The sequence below is a fragment of the Microtus oregoni genome, unplaced genomic scaffold (genome assembly GCF_018167655.1).
Source record: "Microtus oregoni isolate MIOR12 unplaced genomic scaffold, Mior012 000000F_ref0000247, whole genome shotgun sequence".
NCBI classification, from domain to species: domain Eukaryota; kingdom Metazoa; phylum Chordata; class Mammalia; order Rodentia; family Cricetidae; genus Microtus; species Microtus oregoni.
This window is the reverse complement of record NW_024543059.1, coordinates 2,883,445-2,910,220: the sequence shown is the minus strand read 5'-3', so window position 1 is coordinate 2,910,220 and position 26,776 is coordinate 2,883,445. Positions and strand designations below refer to the sequence as shown.

The following is a 26,776-nucleotide window of genomic DNA, read 5'->3' as shown; positions in this document are numbered from 1 at the left end:
GGACCAGCCTAGGCCCTCTGCATATCTATTATAGCTCTGCAACCTTCTCTTCATACGGGAATCCTAGCAGTGAGAGCAGGGGATGTCTCTGACTCTGTTGCCTGCTGTTGGGACCCATTCCTCCTAGTGGGTTGCCTCACTCAGCCTTGGTGGAGGAGGGGTTGCCTGGTCTCACTACAACTTTTTATACCATGGCTGACTGATAGCCATAGAATGCCTGCCTGTATCTGAAGGGAAACAGTGGAGGAGAAAGGAATGGGGCACGTGGGGGAGGTGGGGTGGGGCTGGGAAGAGAAGGAGGGTTTAGTGAGGGGAAGCATTGGTTAGGATATAAAAATAAGAAAATAAATGAGAAAGAGTAAAAAATAATTTTATTTAAGACACAAAACTGGGGCTATAGCCCCATTGATAGCATGCCTGTCTAACATTCTGGGAGCCCTGGGTTTAGCCCCTGGCACCAAATAAAGTGGGCATGGTGGTACCTGCCTTAAATCCTAGCACTTGGGAGGTGGAGACAGGAGATTCTGAGGTTCAAGACTGAGTTGATTCATACAAAGAAAGCATTTAGCACAGCGCACAGAGTAAGGGTAACATTTTCATTTGGTTTGGGTTTTTTATTTTTGGTTTTCTGAAGCAGGATTTGACTCTGAAGTCCAGGCTGGTCTAGAAATCACTATGTAGCCTAGGTGTGCCTTGGGCTTGTGGCAATCCTCCTGCCTCAAGCCTCCTACGTGCTAGGATTACAGTCATGAGTCACCATGTCTGGCAGGGTAAACATTTACATGACTGTGTTTTCAAAAACTGTGGCTGTCTAACTTGGAAGCAGAAAGCTAAACAGAGATCTAGGAAGAATTACATTCTGGATATGAAGAGGAGAAAGGAGGGATTAGAGAATGAAGCAACAGAGCAATGGCTGAGGATTCTGAGAACAGACCAGGCTAGCAAGAATCCTGAGTGAGGGAGCTGGCCAAATAATAACCGCAATAGTAGCTAACACTTACATGGTGCGGACTCTATGCCGGGGGATCCCGGACATTCCCATCTAGTAACACAGCACACGAAGCCATACCGTGAGATACATACTGACTTTTTTTTTCAATTTGTAAAGAAACAGAATTACGAAGAGGCTAAACCACGTGCCCAACATCTGACAACTGCTTGTCCAGCCGAGATCCCAAACTGGATTGCAAGTCTTCCTTTTTAAATATATTTTTAGATTTATTTATTTTATGAGGGATTCCCTGCACATGTATGGGTGGATCCATGTGTATGCCCGGTGTATTCCTTACACACACACACACACACACACACACACACACACACACACAGGTTCATGTATATGTCTGGTGTTCTTGGAGGTAAAAAGCAGGTGTTGGATCTCCTAGAAGTGGAGTTATGATATTGTGAGCCTCTGGCTAGGTGCTGAGACTTAAAACCGGGCCTTCTGCAGAGCAAAAAGGACTCTTAACCACTGAGCCATCCTCTTCACACACACACACACCCCAATCTTCAGCTGTGTGATATTTTGATTGCTTTCTGACTACAAAGTTTGTTTTGAAACCAGAGGGCAGAGCTAGCCACATAAACTACAAAGTTTTTGGAGGACTGAGGAAGTAGTAAGGCAGGGCTTAGAGGATCTTGACCCCTTATAGGAGAGGGAGGAAGTGATTGGTGGCTTCCCCTCTTCTCTGATCATTCAGGTTTTTACTCCAATATCTGACTTCCAATTTTGATTGATAAAGAATAATTAGATAAATCTTCAGTCCTCATTTTTAATAACTATACTGAGCTGTGAAGGGCAATCAGGGGAAGGAAAAACCCTTAAGAGTCGAGGAAATCACTCCGAGGAGAGCTAGGATGTCTATAGAAAGACAGGCCAGCACATTTGCTTCTGAACACCCACACTCTCTCTGCCAAGAGCTGCTTGCTGTTAGTGCTTCTAGTAATCATTGAATGGGCTCCTTAACTCTAAGTGACAAGGACTATCAACCACTTTTAGATGATGAATTCGGATTATAGGAGCCAAATGATAAAAGGATGTTTAACCCAAGTCCATTTCACAGTGGTTCAGTATGTCCTCGACCCATCCTGCAGCTAGTTCTCCAATTTCTGAGAGGAAAGATCGGTGGAGATGCATTTGGCAAATATCAGAACCTTCACATTGGCTTCCTGACATGAAAAGTTACAGCTGTTATTGTAGAAAAGGTCAAGTGTAAATCTTGATGCTCTGAGTCAGCAGGCAAGTATCCTGCAGGTACGCTGCTTCAACACTCCCCTCCCATCGATGGGATCCTGTAAGCTACAAGTCCCACTCCATCCCCAAACTCTCCTACCCCTCCCCACCCCCCGTGACCTCAGAGGAACTCTGAAACACAGGCTGCAACTACACGGAGAGGACCAAGAGAGGAACTCTGAAGCATAGGCTGGGATTGCACAAAGTGGACCAAGAGAGCCGACCAAGAGAGCCGACCAAGAGAGCGGGCCCAGAGAGACCTCCATGGCTCTCTGAGACACAGACAGCGACAGTACAGAGCAGACCAAGAACAGTTCCCAAAGACACAGACAGCCACTGCAGGGATTGGACCAGGAGGCAAAGACACTGCCGACACCAACTGAAGGAAGAGATGGATAGGCACCAATGCAAGAATTCACTCAACAACCTCAAAAGCAACATGGTGACACTAGAACCCAGTGGTCATACAACAGGCAGCCTTGATCATCCTAACCCAGAAGAAACACAAGAAAACAATTTTAAATGTGACTTTATGAGGATGATTGCTGTAGGAATTCCTTCAGCCAGTAGCCTTTAAGATACCAGCACACTTGGGCGTGGTCTCACACTATAAATGCCGACTGCCAACAAAAAGTGCATGTGCTCTCTCTCTCTCTCTCCCCCGGCTTCTGGATTCAGTTTCTGTTTCCCGCTCATGCAGAGGACTGTGATCTGTGAGTCCACCCCTAAATAAATAACCCTTTATTATACTCAATTCGGAGCTAGTGTGGGATTACTTTATTTATAACTTCCATCTTCATCTGGTGTCCATGTGGATCCCAGCTCCAGACCTATGGGGATAGGACAAAACAGGTCTCCCACCTCCGCCTGCCTGGCTTGATTTCACCCACCAAGCGGCTTTTTTGCCAAACCCGCCACAGCCACAGCAGAGCCACTGTGAGGGCGAATTGGCAATACACCCGGCTTGTGTATGCTGCCCCCCCCCCCCCGCCGCCATTTTCCCTACTACACAGAGACATGCACAGCTTCCTGTTTGTGTTCCCTGCTTGCAAACTCCGGACTCCTTGTTCAATGCACAGAATTGATTTCATTGCTTTAAATTTGTCAAGCAAAGCATATTTGTCAGTATTTAACCAGGCAGCAGCAATGCGTGGAGCCATGGCTGGTCGCGTCTTTCCACCATGCAGCTACAACCGCGACACCTGCTGACCAATAAAGGTTACTACATCTACAACAATTTACTGAACTCTCCTAACAAAGGGAAGTAAATAAATGAATTTAAAAGTGATACAATTACAGACAATATTACCATTCAGGAATTTAATAACCTTTCTGCTTATACTATGGGTAGTATGCTGCAAGGCTTCTGTGATTTTCCTTACACATCCATTTATTTGATTTTGAGAATTAGTTTTGTTTTTCATATTATATCGTTAAAAAATGGTTTGATAACAGAGCCAAGAATGAGGCACTTTAAAAATGTTACAGTCTTTACAGACTAATAATGAACAGCTAATTGGCAAAATTAATAGTATTGAAAAGGATAACATTAATTTGACAGACAAAATCCAATCGATGTCGAAGGGTACTGTGACATTATCTGAAAAAAATTCATGCTGCTGAATTTAGTAATCGGAATCTGATGAAAAATTATGATAGCTTAACAGATAAGGTATCTCTCCAGGAAGGCAATATGCACACCATTAAAATTATGTCCAAGGATGAGACATTATCTTTACTGGACAAATTTCATAACTTGGAATCATCAATGAGGGCATTATAATAGAACACTGGACAGGAGATTCTGACTTTGCAAAAGGCAGTGGTAAAAAGAATTGAAAAGACTGAGGAAGTTATGAAAAATGAGGAGCAGGGAGAGAAGGTACAAGGACAGGGTTTAGCCTCGCCAGTTCATGCCACAGTCCAGGATGATTTACCCAGAGTTTTAGCTACCTATCTGGTAATACCTCTGAGAAGCCATCTGGCACAAAATACTCTAAGGTAGTCAAAGAATATAGACAACAACCTATAGGGGTGAGCGATCTAAAAATAAATCAAGCAAGCGATAGTATCTTATGGCCTGCATTTACCATTGGTGAAAATGTGGGCTTCAAGCAATAAAGCTACCCCACAAAATTGGCTTCAATTAATCTCAGTGGTCCTAGAAAATGGACCCCAACTGCTATGGAAATGTTATTGGCGAGAAAAGGCAAAAATTTTAGAACAACAGGGAAAAGCAAAGGACTTGAGGCTTTCCAGGATCAAACCCTTGGCGAGGGCCATTGCTCTGATCCTCAGGACCAGGCTCTCTATGATGAATAACACTTGCCCCTATGTAGCACAGAATGCTTGGGACAGGATTCGGGAACAAAGAAAGAATTAAATCCTATATCAAGATTGAACGAGTCAGAAAGAACCTTTTAGAGACTTTATACAAAAATTAACTAAGGCTGTACAAATAGGGGTAACAGATCCAAAAGCTAGATGTGTACTTATTGAATCTCTGGCTCTTGAAAATACTAAATTAGAATCCAAAAAGATCCATGGACCTTTAAAGGTCAGATCAACATCAATAGATGAATGGATCTTACATACAATGAATGTTGAGACATTTGACTATAGTACTATGAGGAGGAAGGGAGTGAGGGAAAGAAGGAATAAATAAACAACAAAGACCTAGCTAAGGAGGTGGGTTTGAATATGTGAAAGACACACACAAGACACATACATTTTCCTACGTGAGGACTGTCTTAGTTAGCATTATTACTATTAGGATAAAACACCATGACCAAAACAACTTAGGGAGGAAGGGTTTATCTAGCTTACACTTCCACATCGTAGTCCATCAGTGAAGAATTCAGGACAGGAACTCAGGCAGGACAGAAATCTGGGAGCAGGAGCTGCTGCAGAGGCTATGGAGGGATGCTGTTAACTGGCTTGGTTTACTCAGGCTGCTTTCTTATAGAACCCAGGACCACTGACTGGCTCCTGAATGGCCGTACCCACAATGGACCTCCCACATCAAACACTAAGAAAATGCCCTACAGACTTCCCTATGATCCTATCTATCTTATTTAGGCCTTTTCTTTCTTTTTCTTTTTGGGTTTTAGAGACAGGGTTTTTTTTGTATAGCTTTGGCTAGCCTCAAACTCGAAGAGATCCAACTGCCTCTGACTCCCGAGTGCTGGGGATAAGAACATGTGCCACTGCCAGGTATGGAGGCATTTTTTAAATTGAAGCCCCCTCTTATCTGATGACTGTAGCTTGTGTCAAGTTAACATAAAGCTATTCAACACAAGGACTGAACAGAGAAACAGTGGTAAGATTTTCCCCCAGTGCTGAGGAGCAAACACAGGACCTCTTGCATGCTAGACTAGCCCTCCACCACTGAGCCACATTAAAGAAGAAAATGCAGGTGTTCTTGAATAAAAACCATAAGCCAGGGGGCTGGAGAGATGGCTTAGTGGTTAACAGCACTGGCTGCCCTTCCAGAGGACCTGGGTTTAGTCCCGAGCATGTCCATAGCAGCTCACAATTACCGTGATTCCATTTCCAGAGGACCCAACACCTTCTTGTAGGCTCTGTGGCCAGTGCATACATGTGTTGCACATACATACAGTTAGGCAAAACATTTGTACATATAAAATAAAAATAAATATGTCTTTAAAAAACACAGGAGTTAGCCTGCTAGGGTAGTAACACTTGTAAACCCAGCACTTGAGAGGCAGAGGTAGGATGGTTGTTGCAACTTTGAGGCCAGCTTGACCTACAAGTTAGTTCCAGATAGCAGATAGTTCTAGACTAGCAGAGGCTTAATAGTGAAACCCTGCCTTGAAGAAGGAGGAGGAAGAGAAGGAAGAGGAGGAGATGAAAGAGGAAGAGGAAGGAGGAGGAGAAAGAGGAGGGGAAAGAGAAGAAAGAGGAGGAGGAGAGGGAGAGGAGGAAGAAGAGGAAGAAGAAAAAGAAAGAGAGAGAAAGAGAAAGGAAGGAAGGAAGGAAGGAAGGAAGGAAGGAGATGGTGGCTCACATGGCTGTAACTGAAGCTCAGGGTGGTGAGTTCAAGACTAACCTAGGTAATATCCCTGTTTCTAAACACAGAAACAAAAAGGACCAGGAACTAGCTCTTCTTTGAAATTATTTCTTATCCAGGCAGGTAGATTGTAACTGTAAGCTTCCCGGAGGCCAACCAGACCCCTACAGTGAAGCATGAGATTGCTGGTGGGGATTAGGATGATGTGTGTTTGCTAGAACAGCAAGATTACTCGAGCCCAGGAGTTTAAGACTAACCTGAGTAACAGAGAGAGCCCTCTCAAATAGGACACTCACTATCATTTCACAGTGAATGGCACAGCAAACTCAACAGGTGTGGGAGGGAGGGAAACTGTGTTAGGACCATTTGGAGTCCTGGCCTCCAGCTGCTCTTCCCTGCTAGAGATCTTCACTTTCCTTTTGATTTGAGCTACTGAAAGCTGTGTCAAAGTTGTTTACCAGCTCTGCTTCACAAGCACGTGTTGGCTTGGCCTTGAGGATCAGAGGATAAGGTTTTCACCTGTTGGCCCACTTGACTGTTGGGTATAGAAGCCTCCGTGGTGCTATTGAATAGGGGGCTTCTTACCAGTGACTAGAGGTCCGTGTCTCTGTCTCTCTGTATGGGTGTGTGTGTGTGTGTTTCAACCTCTAGCCCCTTGCCCAAAGCTCGCGAACTGTACGGTAGTGCATAGAGCGCAGACAGGCGTTGTGTGCTGCAAACTGGATATTTGATGACCTCCTCTATGTGGATAATACTAAAAATCAGGAATTCAGTTTTGGTTATAATAAGTACGAGGTATGTGGTAGAGAACACCCTCCAAAGATACCCAAGTCCTAATCCCCAGAACCTGTGAATGTCATTTACTTGGTAACTAAGGCAGGACTGAAAATTCAAGGACGGCCTGGACTCCAGAGTAAGGTTGAGGCTGCTTGGCATATAACATATTGAGCTTCTGCCTCAAAATACATAAAATAAGGAAAAATTTTAAATGCATTTAAGTGCGGGGATGTAGCTCACTAATAACGTGAAGCCCTGAGAATTCAATCTCCAACATCAGGAGAGATGTAAAAGAAGGGTCAGGAAAATGCAGGTGTTGTGAACGAACCACCGACTACCACAACGACAATGCACTAAGTGCTCGACTTTGGCCTCCTCTTGTTTGGGGCAGGGGCTGCACGGAGGGCTTAGCCTGGCGGTGCTAGAATCAGAATGTTTTTCAGCTCTCTCTACTCAGAGCATACTGCAACTGGACTTAACTTCCGGCCCCCAAAGGCCTTCGCCATTCTTACTCTGAGATCACAGCTGTCTCCACTACCACCACTTTGAGCAGCTGTTTTGTTTTTTTGTTTTTTGTTTTTTTAATTTATTTATTTTTTTTGCTTGTTTTTCACGTGTGTAACCCAAACTAACCAAAAATCAAGACCGAAAGCAGACAACCACTATTTGACTAGAAGTACGTACTAAGAACAATCAAAATGAATAAATAATGTCGCCGCAGAGGTCCGGGCAGGGGCAGCTAACTCTTGAGACGGCAGGGGCAGCTAACTCTTGAGACGGCGGAGACCGGGCGGGATGTTTAAATTTAGGCGCGCCCGCCTGAGAGCGCCCCCGAGCAGTCGGCGCATGCGCAGAGCTCGTCCTTGCCGCCTCGAAAGCCTCACCCGCATGCGCAGCGTCCCGGAAGTGACGGGCTCCAGGAATGGCGGTCGGCACCCGTAGTGGCCACTGGTTCTCGGCATTGGCTCTCGGGGTGACGCTCCTCAAATGCCTTCTCATCCCCACCTAGTAAGGACCTACAGAGGCAGGTGCTGGGTCGGCAGGGTGGGCGAGCGAGGCTTGTGCGGATGTCCTGGGCGGGACGAGGAAAGGCCATATGTTCTCTCCGCCTTTTAAGGCTTTGCCACACGGGTTGGTGCTTAACCTGAGAGCTGGAGTATAGCCGTGTCTGGTCAGCTCCGGGTTCTCAGTCCAGAAAGTTGTTAGTGTAGTTAACAACTCAAAGGAAGAAAAGCTACACGGGGAAACATACGCGGTGGTCAGATCACACCGGGCTGTGGAAGACATTTGTGTCAAAGATGAGTGTACTACAGTCAAAACTAAAAGCTCAGGAACCACCACTTATCTGTGTGTCCGCGGTGTGAAGCTAACGAGTCCGAGCATGGCAGACATTGCAGTACCAAGAACGCAAATGTATCATTTGACGACAATGTTTTTGTCGCTGATAGACTACATATACAAGGATAGTCCTGTAAGATTATATGTTCACCTTATTTAAAAAAATTTATTTGTGTGTGTGTGTTTGCATGCCCCATGTGTGTGGGCTCCCTGGGAGGGCAAAAGAAGGTGTTGGAGCTGGAGTTACAGGATATTGTGAGCATCCCAGTGTGGGTGCTAGGAACTGAACTTGAGTTCTGGGTAAAAGCAACAAGTTCTCTTAGCTTCTGAGCCATCTCTCCAGCCCATGAGTTTATTCTTAAGTGATGTCATAACGTTATTAGTTTCTTTAACTTTGCTCTGTAATGTGTGCACAGTGCAGTTTTTCAGAATGTACCCTGACTTTAAGCAATAGATCACTGTAGTTGCTTGCTGTTTGACATCCTGTTTCTAGACTTGGTTTTGTTTTGTTTTCCCAAGTACTTTGTTCTAAGCACTATACTAAGTCAGAGCGCCAAGGAAGAAACAATAGAGAGGGGGGAACTCACAACTTCATTGAAGGTTTTGGTTACCTAAGCTAATCTCATCTCCAAACCTGACTAAAATGATGTGAAAATAATGTAAATTAAATCCAGGCGAGGCAGCTCATGTCTTTAATTCCGGAACTCAGGAGGCCATCTTGGACTATATGGCAAACCCCTTAATCAAAAATAACAACATAAATTCTAGGTGTGATAAAGGATATTGTTATATGAACAGCATTCCACAATTTGAAGCAGGTGTAGAATGATAACAGTTTTAGCAGACAGAGGAACTTTTAAGCTGGGTACGTGCATAATAATTCCAACACTTGGGATGTGAAGGCTGAAAACCAAGAGCTCAAGGCCATGGTAAGCCTGACAACCTGAGCTGATCCCCAGAAACTACGTTGTGAGAGGAGAGAGCAAACTCTCAAGCTGTCTCCTTGCACGCACACTTGAACACAAGCACACAGACTCGTGTACACTTGAGTGCACACACAGGCCACAACTTGCTCCTCCCCCGTGCTCAAAATAAATAAATGTAAGAAATAAAAAAGAGTATAAGGCCAGCCTGGACTGTGTGGCCAGACTTTGTCTAATAGGGCTGTTGATACACAAAACCACCTCTGTATTATTTGTGTTAGTTCAGAGAGTTTCCAAGGCAGGGAGTGTAACCCGTGGTGGAGCGTGGTCTCAGTGAAGCACGAGCTGGATATGGTGGCTCCTATCTGTAATCTCAGCGCTCTGAAAGCAGAGGCAGGAAGGTTGATGCAAGTTCAGGACCAGCCAGGGCTGTATAATGACACCCCGTCTGAAAACAAATCCTTGGGCTCTTGAGATGCTCAGAGGGTAAAGGGCCCCTGATGGCAGGTTTAACGATCTGAGTTCCATCTGCAAACACATGCAGTGGAAGGAGAGAACCAACTGTCATACATTGTCCCCTGACTTCCGCATGCAGTGGAAGGAGAGAACCAACTGTCATACATTGTCCCCTGACTTCCGCATGCAGTGGAAGGAGAGAACCAACTGTCATACATTGTCCCCTGACTTCCGCACCTGTACCTACACACAAAATAATATAAATGTGATTTTAAATATTTGAAGCTCCTTGTAAGGCTTTTTCTGGATTGTGAGGAAGAGAAAGTCACTTTGTGCAGTGGCCTGAGAGCCCAGTTTAAGCTTTCTGTCAGCTCTTGGATATCTCTGAGACCCCTTCACAAACCCTAGATCCTCCAGTAAAGCACAGGGAGACCTCTTCATAAGAGAGATGACGGTTTAGGGCTCTGTGCATGTGTGCATGCCGTGTCATTTTATAGGGTATAATGAGATATGGCTGTTTCAATCTCACGCTGTGCCTGTATTTGCCTTGTGTAGCCACTCCACGGATTTTGAAGTACACCGAAACTGGCTTGCTATTACTCACAGTCTGCCAATATCTCAGTGGTACTATGAGGTAAGTTTCATTTTCACCTTTTAAAATTATATGTACGCTGCCAGGCAGTGGTGGTGCACGCCTTTAATCCCAGCACTTGGGAGGCAGAGGCAGGCAGATCTTTGAGTTTGAGGCTAGTCTGGTCTACAGAGTGAGTTCTAGGACAGCCAGGGCTACAGAGAAACTCCGTCTCAAAAAAAAAAAAAAAAATTAAACAACAGGGCTGGACCGGGAGCGTGGCTAACTGTGATGATGCTTGCGTAAATCCAACCCCAGGACTTCAAAAAAGAACTTAAAAGGGAAAATGAGCAGAGAGCGAGCAATCGTTTGTCCTGAGTCTCACCTTGGTTACAGTTACCTTTCAGTCACCTTGAGCCACCTTGAGTCCCAGTGATGAACCAGTTAGTGCCCAGGGAGCCTGTCCTGTCTGTGGAAAGAGTAACAGGGAGCTGGAGAATGGGCTCTGGCTAAGAGCCTTATTCTCCCAGAGAAACAGGGTTCCAGCCCCTACATGGTGGCTCACAACTGTCTGTAAGTCTAGTCCTGCCCGGGGAACCTACATTCATGCAGGAAAAAGACTCATACATATTTTTAAAATTAAAAAAAGAAATTTTAATACAGAGAAGGGGTTGTGATTGGTGTCTAGGCCAGTGCATGGCCGAGGAATCCCGGGCTGGTCTGAAGTCCTCCCGCCTCAGCCTCCTCAGTGCTGGGGTTAGAGGTGAGCATCGTGTTCGTCGCTCTCCAATTCTCCTCACATACAAAGAGCTCTGCATGTTTAGCATGTTTGAAGTGCAACTTTATTTCAGTATGCACCTTGTTTAGTTAGGGCGTTTTAATTTTGACTTTTTTTTTTTTATCGCAGGCAACTTCAGAGTGGACCTTGGATTATCCCCCTTTTTTTGCGTGGTTTGAGTACGCCCTATCACATATTGCCAAATTCTTTGATCAAGAGATGCTTAATGTCCGTAACCTGAACTACCGCAGCTCAGGAACGCTGCTCTTCCAGAGGTTCTCCGTCATCTTGGCAGATGCGCTCTTTGTGTACGCTGTTTACGAGTAAGTGGCAGGCGTCATGCTGCTTGGGCTTTTGTTCGTGCGGACGGTATTGAGAAATTGTATTACCGCTGATTTTCAGGAAACACAGCCCTGTTCATATAATAGCAAATCTTGAAACAGCAAAAACCCAAGTTGAGCTCCAGAATGCTTAAGGTAATTTCAGGGAGCAGTCTAAGAGGTGTGGTGGAGAAATGGGGAGCTGTTAGGGTTTGGGGTGGCGGTTTGAGAAGATGCTGTGAGCGTTGTTGAACTGTTCTCTCACAAAGGCCTGCCCTGTTTGGTAGGACACGCACCTACACGTAGTTCACACACATTTATGCACACACACCCGTTGTGCTTCACCACAGTCTGCTTGGCCAGTGTTGTTCCAGTCAACTCTTTATCTCACGGTTGGCTAGAGCATTTGCTACTCTTGTGGAGCACACAGGTTTGACTCCCAGTGCCCTCCTGGCAGCTCACAGCTGTCTATGACTTCAGATCCAAGGGACCCAGTGCCCTCGGCAGACCTGTGGGAATCAGGCATGCACATTCTACACACACATACAAACAAGCAAAGCACCATGTGGAAAAGACTGGCATGGTAACATACATGTGTGATCCCATTACGGAGGTGGATACAAGGAGATCCTTGGTGCTTGTGACCAGTCTGGACCAGCCTACTTGGCAAGTTCCAAGCCAGGGAGAGACCTTGTCTCAAATAAGTAAATAAATAAAAACGAAGAAGAAGAAGTAGAGGAAAAAGAAGAGGAAGAGGAGGGGAGGGGAGAGGAGGAAGAGGAAGAAAATGAATGACAGTCCCCAGAGATCCCCTTACTCTGCCTCCTGACGCTGGGATGACAAGCCCTGAGCTCAGGTTTTGTTAATGTTGGTTCAGGTCCCCACGCCTGCACAGCAGCCTCTCCCGAAGGATATTGTCCTCGTTGTAGTTGTCTCGGTAGTGTTCTATCTATTTTTGAGACAGGGTCTGAATGTTTTGCTCTGTATATAAATATATGGGTCATACATGCACATTGGGAAATGAGCCCAGCCAGAGTCTTGCTTTTCATTGCTTAGCTTGTCACAAGAGCTGTGCTCTGCCTCTGAGTTGTTTATTTTTATTTATTTATTTTATTGAGAGAAGGTCTCAAGTTGGCTTCAGATTTGCCATGTTGTTGATAATGTCCTCTTTCTACCTCTGCTCGTCAGAGCTGGAATGCAGACATGCACTACTGACTTCAGGGTTGGTGCAGGGCCACCTGTGTGCCAGGCCAGCACCCTGCCAACAGAGCCACGCCCTTGGCCCACACTTGTCACGTGTAAGGGCTGATCTAGTGTGTGCACTCTCATTTTTAAAATCTTTACTTTGAGGACTTAGATTGCTATTTGTTAGCTTAGTTTTATTAAATGAACACTTGTTATCTGATCAGCACACCCAAGGAAAAGATGCGGGCAGCCCTGAGGTCGACCATGGACAGCATGGACAGTTTGTCAGAAAAGGCGGAAAGGAAGTATTGCGATGGTGTGATGAAGCTGAAAGTTGTTTCTGTTCCCCTCCTGGTGTGTCCATGTAGGTGCTGCAAATGCATTGACGGGAAGAAAACAAGCAAAGAACTTACAGAGAAGCCCAAGTTTATTCTGTCCGTGCTGCTGTTGTGGAACTTTGGGTTGCTGATTGTAGACCGTATCCTTGGTGTGCTTTATCTTACAGCGTAAACTTGATAGGTTCGTTGTGGAATGAGGATTCGTCAGTGTAGGTCTGGGCTACTTGACTCCACAAACTGCTTTCTCCAGATGTACTGGGTTCTGGTTATTAAAGTAATTTGTCCCCGAATAGTTAATTTGGAGGACCAGTTAAACTATTGTTTTTAATTTACTTATTAAGAAAGCATCCACAAATTCCGTACCTTTTCATAGCACAGTTCATTATGAATCTAGTGTGCTCATTTCCTTGACGTCCGTCCAGATATTCATTTCCAGTACAACGGCTTTCTGTCTGGGCTCATGCTGCTATCCATTGCACGGATATTTCAGGTGAGCACGGAAGAACCTGAGGAGATTTCCCTTTCAGTTTGTAGCTTATACAGATGACGCTGTAGTGGGTGATAGATATTATTTGCGCCCCCCATTCAGAATTTCACCATATAGATACTTTTATTGGTACTTCCACAGATTCTACCTGCTCTTAGGATAATAAGTTTTCTTTATTTTATAGATGGGAAAATTACATCCTAAAAAACTCATTACAGTGTGGCAGGTGTGGATCAGAGTGTTTGACTGAACTGTTTCTGTCGGTAGAATCTCCAGGAGCATTTTCTGTTGAAGTAATTAATGGTGGTGTCTTTTCTTTTCTTTCTTTTTTTTTTTAAATATTTATTTATTTATTTATTATGTATACAATATTCTGTCTGTATGCCTGAAGGCCAGAAGAGGGCGCCAGACCTCTTTACAGATGGTTGTGAGCCACCATATGGTAGCTGGGAATTGAACTCAGGACCTTTGGAAGAGCAGGCGATGCTCTTAACCACTGAGCCATCTCTCCAGCCCCCATGGTGGTGTCTTTTCATGAGAAGCTTATAAGATAGTTAGAATAATGTGATGGAAATAGGGAATTTGAAATCAAAAGACCCATGCTTCTATCTTAATGCTAATAAAATTATAAGGCTCAGACAGGCCTTAACATTACCGTATTCGGTTCTTCTCCAATTTCTATGAGGTAGATAGAATTCAGACTTCTATGTTAGAATTAGCTGGGGCTTGTCTGAAGTTTTGTTTTCTGAACCAGGATACCATTACTCCTGTAGATTAAATACCACATTCACTCCCCTTGGCCTGGCATGGTAGTACACCCTATAGTCCAGCTGCTTAGAAGGCTGAGGTAGGTGGATCTTTTGGAGCTGGGCAGTCAGGGCCCATCTGCTCAATGTCATAGTGAGACCAAACTAGAGATAAACTCAGGGTCTCACACACACTAGGCAAGTGCTGTAACCACTGGAGGTTTCGTTCTTGTTTGTTTGTTTGTTGTTTACTAGGATAAGGTGTAGTTCAGCAGGAGAATGCGCACCTGGATGCACTAGGCCTGGATTCAATCCCCAGCACAAGCCATACACACGAAACAATTGTTTTTCTCACAGCACAACAGATAGGATTCATTCAGTCCTAGTTTCGAGTCCTCGAATGCCCCTCACTCATTTTCCCCTGGTGCTGCCTTCTCAAACAACCATTTGCCAAGGCTAAGAAGCCAGCATTGGTGTATCTGAACTTCATTAGCTTTTCTGCTAATGTCTTCCTTCTGTTCCAGGATCACTGCAGGATTTACACACTGCATTTCATCCACTTTGAAGTTAAAGCCATTTCCCTGTCTGTCTCCTAGAAAAGGCATATGGAAGCGGCATTTCTCTTCGCCGTCCTCCTGCATTTCAAGCACATCTACCTCTACGTAGCACCAGCCTATGGTATCTATCTGCTGCGATCTTACTGTTTCACTGCGAGCAAACCAGGCAAGTCTGAGCAGTGGTAACCAAATCCTTATTTTCTTCCTTGCAGCTTATACTGTTATGGAGTGTTATAGAGTCTCCTGGGTGCTGATCTATAACCCTTCACCATCCACAGAGAGATCAGTGTATTCCCCGGGCATGGTGGCATCACTTCTAATCCCAGTACTAGGGAGGCTGAAGCGGGAGGACATTTGGGCTATGTGTCGAAACCCCTTCTTCATGCTCCTGGTAATGCGGCTCTCCTTTTCTGTAGATGGCAGTGTCCGATGGGGCAGCTTCAGCTTTGTCCGCGTACTTTCCCTAGGACTGATTGTTTTCCTAGTTTCTGCTCTTTCGTTGGGCCCTTTCCTAGCCTTGGTAAGACATTTTATTTCTGATTTTCACTTTTTAAAAAGTACTGTAAGTCGTGGTTTTGTTGTTTAGAAGGACAGTAGAGTGGGGGTTATGAAGCCTTTGTAAAAGCTCCTTTCTTACCTTCCTATCAAGGGGAAGGGAAGTGCTCTCCACATGTTGGTCATGTTCAAGTGGCATGGAACTGTGGTTACACTCGGGAATTAATTGTCATTAATATTTCTGGCCTCTCAGATCACCCTTTGTAGACAGCAAACGCTGGGCAGTGCCTGCGATAGATGTCCAAATACCCTTTTCCTCTCTTGCTGTACACCCTGAAAGCAGTGCTCTCCTTCCTGTTAAGGGAGGAGAACCATATCTAATGTGCCTGCTCTTTACCACTTCAGGCTTACCTGGAGCACAAGCTGTGCTCTCCCTGTGCCTTGTCAATTCTGTGTGCTTCCTAGCAGGAAGAATGGTTTTAGCAGGAAGGTTTTAGGTGTCTTCTCCTGGCCACTTGGGAAGGTTAGGCAAAGAGGTCTATGGCTTGATTGAGATCATTCACCTGTAGAAACAAAGATTGGAACCCAGACTGCTGAACTTCCTATGCAATGTGCCACAGGCAGTTTTCCTGCTCTGTTTTAGAATTTGGAAAAAGTTGATGGCTGTTTAATTGGTTTCATTTCTTTTTTTCAACAGAACCAGCTGCCACAAGTCTTTTCCCGACTCTTTCCATTCAAGAGGGGCCTTTGCCATGCCTACTGGGCTCCAAACTTCTGGGCTTTGTACAATGCCGTGGACAAAGCCCTGTGTGTCATTGGTATGGTACCAGCTTTCTCACATAGACTACGAGTAGTTCTCTTGGGAGGTGGAAACACCCGCCGTGCTGTGTTTGGGTGTGTGTTCTGGATCACTTGGTCTCCAGCCCCGCACTTCAGCACAAGATGAGTGGAGCCAAATTGTCTGAGATCGAGTCTTTCGTGCAGGAAGTGGACTGCGTTGCTTACAAATGTCCCTTGTGGCAGTGAGGTTGTAGATGCTTTCCTTGAATGAGTAGATTAAGCATTTGGGTGCTTTTTAAGAATTACCTTTAATCATATGGGGGAGGGTGTACACTTGAGTGCTGATACCCACAGAGGCTAGAGGTGCTGGATCCCCCTGGACCTGGAGTTACATATTTATAGGGAATTGATACTTTGTTTACTTATTTATTTTTAGAAATTATAATTTGATTTCCTCCCTCACTCATCAGTCCAGTGTCACTGACACTGGCGTTCTTACAAAGTAACTTCAGACGTTTGTATTTTGAAAAGCTGTTGTCCGTTCAGCTTAGTGTGCAGTACAAGGCCTAATTATCCTGCCTGAGCCAGGAAATGTGCCCCACCTTGTGTACCTGCTCCCCAAAGATGCCTTACATGGAAATTAGTGTCGGGTTCAGATATTTAGGGGAATAGCCATTAATAGTAAGATAAAATCGGGAATTATCTCCACTGGTAGAGTGCAAATCCTAGTTCTACCAGCATTGCGTGATCCAGGTGCAGTGGGGTACGCCTGCAGCCCCAGCTTTCAGTGTTGCGTAAACCGGGTGCAGTGGGGTACGCCTGCAGCCCATATTTCAGTATTGCGTAATCCAGGTGCAGTGGGGTACACCTGCAGCCCCAGCTTTCAGCATTGCGTAATTCAGGTGCAGTGGGGTACACCTGCAGCCCCAGCTTTCAGCATTGTGTGATCCAGGTGCAGTGGGGTACACCTGCAGCCCCAGCTTTCAGCATTGTGTGATCCAGGTGCAGTGGGATACACCTGCAGCCCCAGCTTTCAGCATTGTGTAAACCAGGTTCAGTGGGGTACACCTGCAGCCCCAGCTTTCAGACAGTGGAGGCAGGAAGATCAGAAGCTCAGAGTCGTTCTTGATTGGGTTGACTACATGAGATCCTGTCCCAAAAAAGAGAGGAGGTGGCTGGGTCACCTGTAATTCCTATACTTGGTGGGCAGAGGCAAGAGGATCAGGAGTTCAAAACTAGCCTGATCTACTGAGACTGAGCTACTTGTCTCAAAACAAAACAACAAAAAGGAAAAAGAGACCCAGAATCTGAAAGGAAAGGAGTACGTAGGTAACACATCTGGTGGCTGTTGCCTCCCCGCATTGCTGGTTCTCGGTGGCCATAGAAAGGGCTGTGTGTGCTCAGCCTGTCTTAGCCACACTGTTTTCTCTGGAGCTCATTTTGGGTGGGGCTCGTATCGTTGTTCCAGGCTTGGTTCATCTGACAAGTAATTATTGACCTTCTGTGTTTGGGGATAGAAAGAACTCCAAGTCACTTGTGTATTTCAGGGACATTGTATAGTAGAGAAAGTAAACACAGAAACAGCGCTGGAGAACCGTAGAGCAGCCTGGCTTCTCGATTTAGGGGTTCTCTTTGCATGACTGAGTTAGTTAGTTTGGCAGAGTGGGTGAGTCACTTGGAGTTGCGTGAGCAGAGGAGAGTATGCTCAGGACTTGCAGTCCATTGTGACTAAGCCACATCAGTGCAGATGGGCCGGAGAGGGGACAGTGACAGCTCACCAAAGGCTGCTATATGTGGGAATACGGACTTCATGCTACAGGAAGTGAAAGGCTGAGTTTGGTCTGACATGGTTTGCTCTTTAAATAGCTTGCATCACTTAAGCGGTAGAGACGATTGCTGTTCCAATGCCGCCTGCCCACAAGGTTCCTGTAGGCTGCACAAATGGCTTGTTCCAATTTTAGTCTATAGCCATAGATTATCGTCTGTAACCAGAAAGAAGCCTGTGCCGGAGGCAGCACAGCTAGACCTACACCCATGCACCATGAAATCCAGCCGTGAACGGCCACAGATTTATTAGCGTTTTACAATTATTACTCAAGGAGTGGACTCATAAGATAGGGAGTCCTGTTGATTAAAGTGGAATGTCTGCTTACTCTCTAGGTTTGGAATTGAAACTTCTTGACCCCAACCAGATCCCCAGGGCCTCAATGACAAGTGGTTTGGTTCAGCAGTTCCAGCACACAGTCCTTCCCTCAGTTTCCCCTCTGGCAACCCTCATCTGCACACTGATAGCCATACTGGTAAGAACTTGGCATGTGGTACCCACTTGTTGATGCTTCTCTGCTTCTCCTATCGCAGTACTGGCTGAATTTCCAACTGCAGGATAAGTTCCATGGCTGAATTCCTGCAGACTGGATTATTTCCTAGCAGTTCTCAGTAACTTTGAACATAGCGAGGGAAGATTACCAGAAAAGCCTCTGTGAGACAGTCTTGCCAGTGGCTGTTTAAGCCATCTGTCCATCCTGGCACAAGGAAAAAGAAAAGCCCAAGTAGGAGGCGTGGAGCATGCTGTGGAGAAAGAGGAAATCTTTGTGGCAAAACATCCAAGCTTTGTTTTGTTTTTCTCATCCTTGGCTAAATGATCAAACGTGTCTGGAAAACAGGATATTTTGTCTTGATGGTGATAATGAATTGAGAGGAACAGTATAGGCCTGCGGTTCCGGCTCTGTGAGGGTGGAGGCAGGAAGATTGCTCCTTGGGGTCAAAGACAGCTGCTGTGGGCCAGCTGCGGTGAGAGCCTCTGCCCACGCCTGTCACTGCTCGGTGACTCCAGCTTTGTGACAGTGTTGGAAGGGTAGTACACGTTAGCTTTAATTTTGGTTTCTAAATGATCAAGATCTCCTGGCAAGACATGTGACCCCTTGCAATCGTGTGACAGTTCTAATATGCAGGCCTCTGAGTTCTGCTAATCTCCTTAGCCACAGGTTTTAGCTGATGTTTAGAAAATTCTAAAACCCCAGCCTTGGCTAGGGCAGTGAGTGAGAGCATGACGTGCAAACACAAGGATCTCAGCTCCCATGATGAAAACTGCCAGGCATGGCTGCACACATGTGCGTGTTTTAACCCTGCAGTGTGGAGAACAGAGACAGGAAGATGGCTGGCATTGCTGACCACCACCTAGCTCTAGGCTCGATGAGAGACTCTGTCTGAAAGGAATAACACAGCAGTAGAGTGCACAGCACCAGACATCCTTCTCGGACCGCTTTGTGTGCATGTGCCCTTACCCACACAAGTGTGCACACACACACATGCTTTGTGTGCATGTGCCCTTACCCACACAAGTGTGCACACACACACATGCTTTGTGTGCATGTGCCCTTACCCACACAAGTGTGCACACACACACACATGCTTTGTGTGCATGTGCCCTTACCCACACAAGTGTGCACACACACACATGCTTTGTGTGCATGTACCCTTACCCCACACAAGTGTGCACACACACATGCTTTGTGTGCATGTGCCCTTACCCACACAAGTGTGCACACACACACACATGCTTTGTGTGCATGAGCCCTTACCCCACACAAGTGTGCACACACACACACATGCTTTGTGTGCATGTGCCCTTACCCCACACAAGTGTGCATACACACATGCTTTGTGTCCATGTGCCATTACCCCACACAAGTGTGCACACACACACATGCTTTGTGTCCATGTGCCCTTACCCCACACAAGTGTGCACACACACACACACATGCTTTGTGTGCATGTGCCCTTACCCCACACAAGTGTGCACACACACACACACACACACACATGCTTTGTGTGCATGAGCCCTTACCCACACAAGTGTGCACACACACATGTTTTGTGTGCATGTGCCCTTACCCACACAAGTGGGCACACACACACACACACACACACATGCTTTGTGTGCATGTGCCCTTACCCACACAAGTGTGCACACACACACATGCTTTGTGTGCATGTGCCCTTACCCACACAAGTGTGCACACACACACATGCTTTGTGTGCATGTGCCCTTACCCCACACAAGTGTGCACACACACACACATGCTTTGTGTGCATGTGCCCTTACCCACACAAGTGTGCACACACACATGCTTTGTGTGCACGTGCCCTTACCCACACAAGTGTGCACACACACACACATGCTTTGTGTGCATGTGCCCTTACCCACACAAGTGTGCACACACACACACATGCTTTGTGTGCATGTGCCCTTACCCACACAAGTGTGCACACACACATGCTTTGTGTGCATGTGCCCTTACCCACACAAGTGTGCACACACACATGCTTTGTGTGCACGTGCCCTTACCCACACAAGTGTGCACACACACACACATGCTTTGTGTGCATGTGCCCTTACCCACACAAGTGTGCACACACACACACATGCTTTGTGTGCATGTGCCCTTACCCACACAAGTGTGCACACACACACACATGCTTTGTGTGCATGTGCCCTTACCCACACAAGTGCGCACACACACATGCTTTGTGTGCATGTACCCTTACCCCACACAAGTATGCATACACACACACACATACACATGCTTTGTGTGCATGTGCCCTTACCCACACAAGTGTGCACACACACACATGCTTTGTGTGCATGTGCCCTTACCCCCACACAAGTGTGCACACACATGGTGCCAGAAAGAGAGAAATAAGTAAAATATAAAAAACCTGGCAAACCAACAAGAACATGAAACCTCAGCTTTGTAAGCTGTGTGTATAGAGAGCAATGGCTTTATTATTGTAAATTTCACTGCAGCTCACAAAGCTGATAAAATTTAATGCACTATCTCCAAAATTTCTATGAATTTTTGTAGTTTGACATTAGCTAATTATACAGATAGTAAGCTGTTAAATTTTATATTCCAGAACTTACCATTTACTAGTTTGTATAAGGGTCATTTTGATGAAGTAAATACAGATCCCCGTGGCCTTGTATTTTCTTTTGTAGCGCTAGCTGTGGGGGACTGCACAGGGTGCTGGAAACTCCCCTGGCCCTGCTGATGTGTTGGTCTGCGCCTTGTGCTGCGATAACACTGAACTTCTGTCTCTGCCTGTTGCTTCTAGCCCTCTGTTTTCTGTCTGTGGTATAAACCGCAAGGGCCCCGAGGCTTTCTCCAGTGCCTGGTTCTCTGTGCCTTGAGCTCCTTCATGTTCGGCTGGCACGTGCACGAAAAGGCCGTACTCCTGGCGATTCTCCCGATGAGGTAGGCAGAGAGTTCAGAGTTGTGTTTCCGAGTGTCTTAACTGTGTGCTGTTCTCGTCGTGTCCAGTGGGGAGGGTCAGGGTGATGAATCTTTAGACCTGTGAGGGTTCTGAGACGTGCGAAAATCATTCATTATTTCTATATATTTGATGATCAAATACCATGATAGGTCTGGGTGTTAGGTGGGAGTGTGGCGTGGTAAAGACCGTCACCCTTGGCATCATCACATCAGTAAGAACAAAGCCCTGGTGTTCCCTGTCGTTAGGGAACGAAAGGACCAAGCATGACAGAACGTCTCATGTGTCTACCTAGACTCTCCAGAGCTGGGTCTTTCTCAGCTTATTGCTTTGCAGGCTTTATTTTCTACTCGGCAACCTTTAGGACAATTGGGATGAAGTGATGTCATCCCAGCTAGAATCTGCAGAAGTCAGGAAGCTGAGCGCATGTGACTTACCAGTCACATAGCTGAACCTATTCTGGTGATGCCTGCCTGTGTCCCCCAGGCTGAGGAGGCTGAGGCAAGAGGATCATGAGTTCAAGGCCGTTCTGAGCAGTATACCAAGATGCTGTCTTAAAAACCAAGTTACAGGGCTAGCAAGCCGCTGTTAGGACTTCAGCCTGCCCTTATGCTGCTGAGTTTGTGTTCTTCTCACTTGTTTGGCTTTTTTTATTATTGTTGTTGTTACTGTTTATTGAGGCAGAGTTTCTCTGCATAGTTCTGGCTGTCCTGGAACTCACTCTGTGGAAACAGACTGGCCTCAAACTCAGAAATTCCCTTGAATGCTGGGATTAAAGGTGTGCACCAGGCTCGGTGCTTTTTCTGATAGTACTATAAATGGAACAATATCCGCTTGACACCTCATTAAAATCCAGCACATGGATGAGAGTGGAATCTGCCTCTTTGTATTTTTAAGAGTTTTCTCAAATCAAGAGAAATCATTTAAACTATGATCAGTATCGTATCTTTGGAGCCATAGAACTTCCATACAAGGTAGAGCATACACTTCCATACAGAGGTGTTCTGAACTCACACCGCAGGTCCAGGGATCATCTGAGATTGGCTGTAGGTTTGGAAGTGAGTAGTTTCCCTGTCTTTATCCCCTGAGCAGCTGCCGATCCTTCATTCACTCAGCAAAGCAAGGGTGTGTGTGTGTGTGTGTGTGTGTGTGTGTTTACACAACACCCTGGGGCTGGAGAGATGGCTCAGCACTCAAGAGCTCTGACTGCTCTTCCAGAGGACCTGGCTCAGTTCTCAGCACCCACATGACAGCTGTAGTTCTACTTCCAGGGGATCGATGCCTCTGACCTCCGCAGGCACCCGCGTGCCAGCACAGTCACAGACATACTGTGTGTGCACACAGACATACTGTGTGTATACACAGACATACTGTGTGTATACATATGAAGTAAACAAAACTTTGGAAAAACTTTTATTTATTTTATTTATTTATTATGTATACAGTATTCTCTCTGCATGCCAGAAGAGGGAACCTGATCAAATTACAGATGGTTGTGTGCCACCATATGGTTGCAGGGTATTGAACTCAGGACCTCTGGAAGAGCAGCCAGTGCTCTTAACCTCTGAGCCATCTCTCCCGCCCCAGGAAAAACTTTTTTAAAAAACATAGTCAAATCTCATTTGAGTTGGACTTGTAACAGACTCAATGTTTATTTCGTAGGGGATTATCAGTGTTCGCTTTATGAAGGAATTGTCAGTATTTAATTTAGCCAGTCCTTAGAATAATAACACACAACTTCCAGTTGTGTTAAGGAATTTCTGTAAGAACTTTTACTTTCAGCCTTCTGTCTGTGGAGAGAGCAGGGGATGCGACGACTTTTCTGATTCTGACCACGACGGGACACTACTCCCTCTTCCCTCTGCTCTTCACTGCCCCAGGTAAGCAGTTTCTGCTGGGGAAGGTGCGTTTGGTCGCCGTGCTGTTTCCATTCCGGCCTAAAACCAGTGTGCTCTAACCTAATATGGGGAGTCTTGTGGAAGAAGAGACTTTTGCTCTTCATCTTAAGTAAAACCCCCAGTTTGACCCTAGTTTTAAGAATATTTAGATGTCTCAGAAATGGTTAGCTAGGTGTGGTGGCACACACCTTTAATCCCAGCACTCACGCATTAGAGGGAAGTGGATCTCTGTGTGTTCAAAGCCAGCCTGGTCGACAGAGAGCTCTGGGCCAGCTGGGTTGTGTAGAGAGACCCTGTCTGAAGAGAAGAGAACATCAGCAATGTCCGTGTGCTCTCTTGACGTCTGTATTTTATCTTTAACAGAGCTCCCCATTAAAGTCTTCCTCATGCTCTTGTTCACCGTGTACAGCGTCTCCTCTCTGCAGACACTCTTCAGGTACAAGCACATTGAGGGCATACTCCCTTCTGGGAGATGTTTGCTCTTCAGTGGTCAAAGAAGATTTCACATGTATTTTCAAGTTGAGACTGGGGTGCTGGTTCAGATGGTAAAGCTTTCAGTGTAAGCAGGAAGCCTGGAGTTCAAATCCCCAGCCTCCCAGAAAACAGGCACATGTGATCCTGTGATCAGTCTCAGCACTGGGCAGGTGGGAGACAGCATCCAAGCGTGCTGGCCAGCCAGTGTAGCCAGACCACGATGCCCAGAAGCACTGGCTGCTCTTCTAGAGAATCCACGTTTGATAGTGACTCCAGTCCCAGGGGTCTCACCTCCACAGGCACCAGACACATAAAGGGAAAACACCCATACCTGTGAAATGAATAATTTTAAAAGTAAGGTAGAGAAGCAGTTCTGAAGACACCTTGCTTCAGCCTGTGGTCCCCACAGCCATCACTGTTTCATAACAGTAATGGAGCTGTTGTACGCATTTGGTGAGCAGAGGGGGGGATTCCCTAGCCCTGTCTTAGGTTGGGAGTTACATGAAGAAGTCTGCCTAGCTCAAAACCTTATCTGAAAACCAAAGCCTAGAATGTGAGGTGCTCTTAAGGATATGGTGGTATAGCTGCAGATACAATCGGAAAAACTAAAATACTCACACTGTGAAAAGTTAGTAGAAAACTGCGGTCAGAATTTTTAACCTTCTGAACTATGTACTATGATTCCTATGATTTTTGGGGGGCTAAAGAGAGGGCTCAGCAGTTAAAAGCTAGGCTTACAACCAAAAGTATAAGAGTTACTTGTGTTTTACCAGAATAAAGCACGTTTTTAGAATCCCTGGTTCCGTGTGTGTTCTTACTCCGCTGTCAGTGCCCAGACACTGTATGTCCTCTACAGAACTGATATTGTCTGAGCAGCGTAGGTGTGGTAGGTTAAACTGTTGCGATGGTAGTGTGTCTGAGATAATGCTTTTCCGACATGTGAAGCGTCAGTGCGGTCTCCAACCTCAGCGCTGGCTCTTGTTCACGGAGGATGTGGGTGGGAGACATTAGCGGGATGTTCACTGACCAGATGTGACTCATCTAAAATCAGACTTCTCCCTCAGGAAAGAAAAACCTCTTCTTAACTGGATGGAAACTGTCTACCTCCTCGGCCTGGGGCCGCTGGAAGTCTGCTGTGAACTGGTCTTCCCTCTCACCTCCTGGAAGCTGAAGTACCCCTTCATCCCTTTGTTGCTGACCTCAGTGTATTGTGCTGTGGGCATCACATACGCCTGGGCCAGGCTCTACATTTCGGTGCTGACCGGCTGTCTTATCAGCAAGACAAAGAAGCAATGAGGAATGACGCCTTTGGATGAAAGCCAAGCACTTACTTCATGGGATATTACTCAGAACTTGAAGCAGTTGCCAGTAGCAGGGTCTGTTTATTTCGTAATCTGTTTAAGGACCATTCTTCCACAGTTGGCCTTGCCCTGCCTAGCAACCCGATTGTTTCCATGGTGAGAAGCCACTTGCCCTCTCTAAGCAGCAAAGCACATTTGAGAAAGCTCTCGCTGTCCTATGTTAAAATGGTCTGCTGTGCCCACTGAAGGGGAGCCATGAGGTGACTAATAGCATAGTATTCTATTGCTGTTCTGACCATCGTTAGGATGCAATATGATCGGATTCTATACCTAAGGAAATATAAATAAAATGCTGGTTTATATTTACACATAAAATATCAAAATGCTTTGGGTCATTACCAACCCTTGCATTTATTTTCCTGTTGGCACACACATGGGCAGATGGTGTATTGTGTCTGTTCTGTACACCTTGTTCCAGGAGAGTTGTTCTTAGGGATGATACAGCGATTACACTCAGCAAGCCAGGAGACATTTAATGTGCTGCTTTGGCGAGGCCACTGAGCCTCCAGGCCACCGTAGGACTTGTGTTCACTCTCTCACAGCAAGCCCTGCGGTTCAGACAAGGATTCCTACCGCATGACCTTCCTCTTGTGGACACACTGGAGTGGGTTCGGCTCCTCTCCCTTCATTTAGTGGAGTTTTTTCTTTTGTATAGCTTTAGAGCCTGTCCTGGAACTCCCTCTGTAGACCAGGCTGGCCTCGAACTCTCAGAGATCCTCCTGCCTCTGCCTCCTAAGAGCTGGGGTTAAAGGCGTGTACCACCACCACCCAACTATTGTTTTTTAAGATTTGTTTATTTTTATTTTGTGTGTGTGTATGCCCCCGTGTATACATGTATGCCCCATGTGTGTGTTTGGAGTCTAAACACCAGAAGAGGGTGTTGAGTCCCCTGGAACTGGAGTTACAGGTTGTGTGGCGGTGGCTCCATGGCGTCTCTCTGACTCCACCCTCCTTTCTCCCAGCATTCAGCCTAGCTTTCCCGCCTAGTTCTGTTCTTCCCTGCCATAGGCTTAAAGCACTTCTTTATTCATTAACCAATAAAAGCAACAAACAGACAGAAGGACTTCCCACACCAGTCTGGAAGCTGGGAACCAAACTTTGGTCCAAGAGCAGCTGCTGTCCCTACCCATATGTCCCCTTTTCTCCCTTTTCTTGAGACTACTTCATAGACACTTTGTCTTGGTTCTCAGTTTTCCTACCATGTGCCACACACCCCAGCTGACACAGGAACTGGTACACGTGGTATTTATCCGTTATCCACTACAGACCCAAGAAAGCCATAGCCTGTGTCGTCATGGGGTGTGGTCCAGTCATCCCATCTGTTATCTGTGGGGATTGTGCCAGAGGGAAGGGAAACCCCCATGCACTGTGTCCAGGCCCAGCCTCACGTGGTGGTGTGTGTGTGAACATTAAAGCTAGCACAGCACAGTGATTAAAGAATAGTCATACAGCCTGCTTGGAAAGCAAGCTCCCATTCTGTGTGTTCATGTGTAAGTGTGTGCACACCATGGCACCCACCTGTGGAAGTCTGGGGTAACACGGGAGTTGGTCCTTCCCTTTGACCGAGTGGGTTCTATGGTTGAATTCTGGTTATGTAGTGGCAAGCACCTTAACTCACCGAGCCATGAGACATTATCTAACCGTTCTTTATCATGGTGTCTCTGAAATGATTATCAGTTGCTGTTTATGTGTTCTCTACGCCCTTAATGCATAGCTGTAATATTTGAGTGTGTTTACCTGTTTTCCTCAAATCACACA

At 46.0% G+C, this 26,776-nt stretch overlaps 1 protein-coding gene across 1 annotated transcript; it reads left to right on the top strand.

The window, feature by feature from the left end:
* The first annotated feature begins 7,940 nt into the window (after window positions 1–7,940).
* Window positions 7,941–25,747, top strand: LOC121448380 (probable dolichyl pyrophosphate Glc1Man9GlcNAc2 alpha-1,3-glucosyltransferase). Its single transcript, XM_041652364.1, has 13 exons — window positions 7,941–8,048; window positions 10,313–10,391; window positions 11,236–11,429; window positions 12,980–13,089; window positions 13,372–13,439; window positions 14,779–14,905; window positions 15,156–15,259; window positions 15,932–16,052; window positions 18,175–18,314; window positions 21,130–21,269; window positions 23,068–23,165; window positions 23,547–23,619; window positions 24,722–25,747. Exons 1-13 carry the CDS (start codon window positions 7,963–7,965, stop codon window positions 24,951–24,953), a joined length of 1,572 nt encoding a protein of 523 aa, XP_041508298.1. The 5' UTR covers window positions 7,941–7,962; the 3' UTR covers window positions 24,954–25,747.
* The last annotated feature ends 1,029 nt before the right edge of the window (window positions 25,748–26,776 follow it).

What these genes read in the sequence shown, in the direction of transcription:
- LOC121448380 (XM_041652364.1), top strand. Translation starts at nt 7,963, where the DNA reads ATGGCGGTCGGCACCCGTAGTGGCCACTGGTTCTCGGCATTGGCTCTC. An exon ending in TATCTCAGTGGTACTATGAG is followed by an intron (nt 10,392 to 11,235) that starts GTAAGTTTCATT and finishes TTTTTATCGCAG; the next exon opens with GCAACTTCAGAGTGGACCTT. An exon ending in CAAAGCCCTGTGTGTCATTG is followed by an intron (nt 16,053 to 18,174) that starts GTATGGTACCAG and finishes CTTACTCTCTAG; the next exon opens with GTTTGGAATTGAAACTTCTT.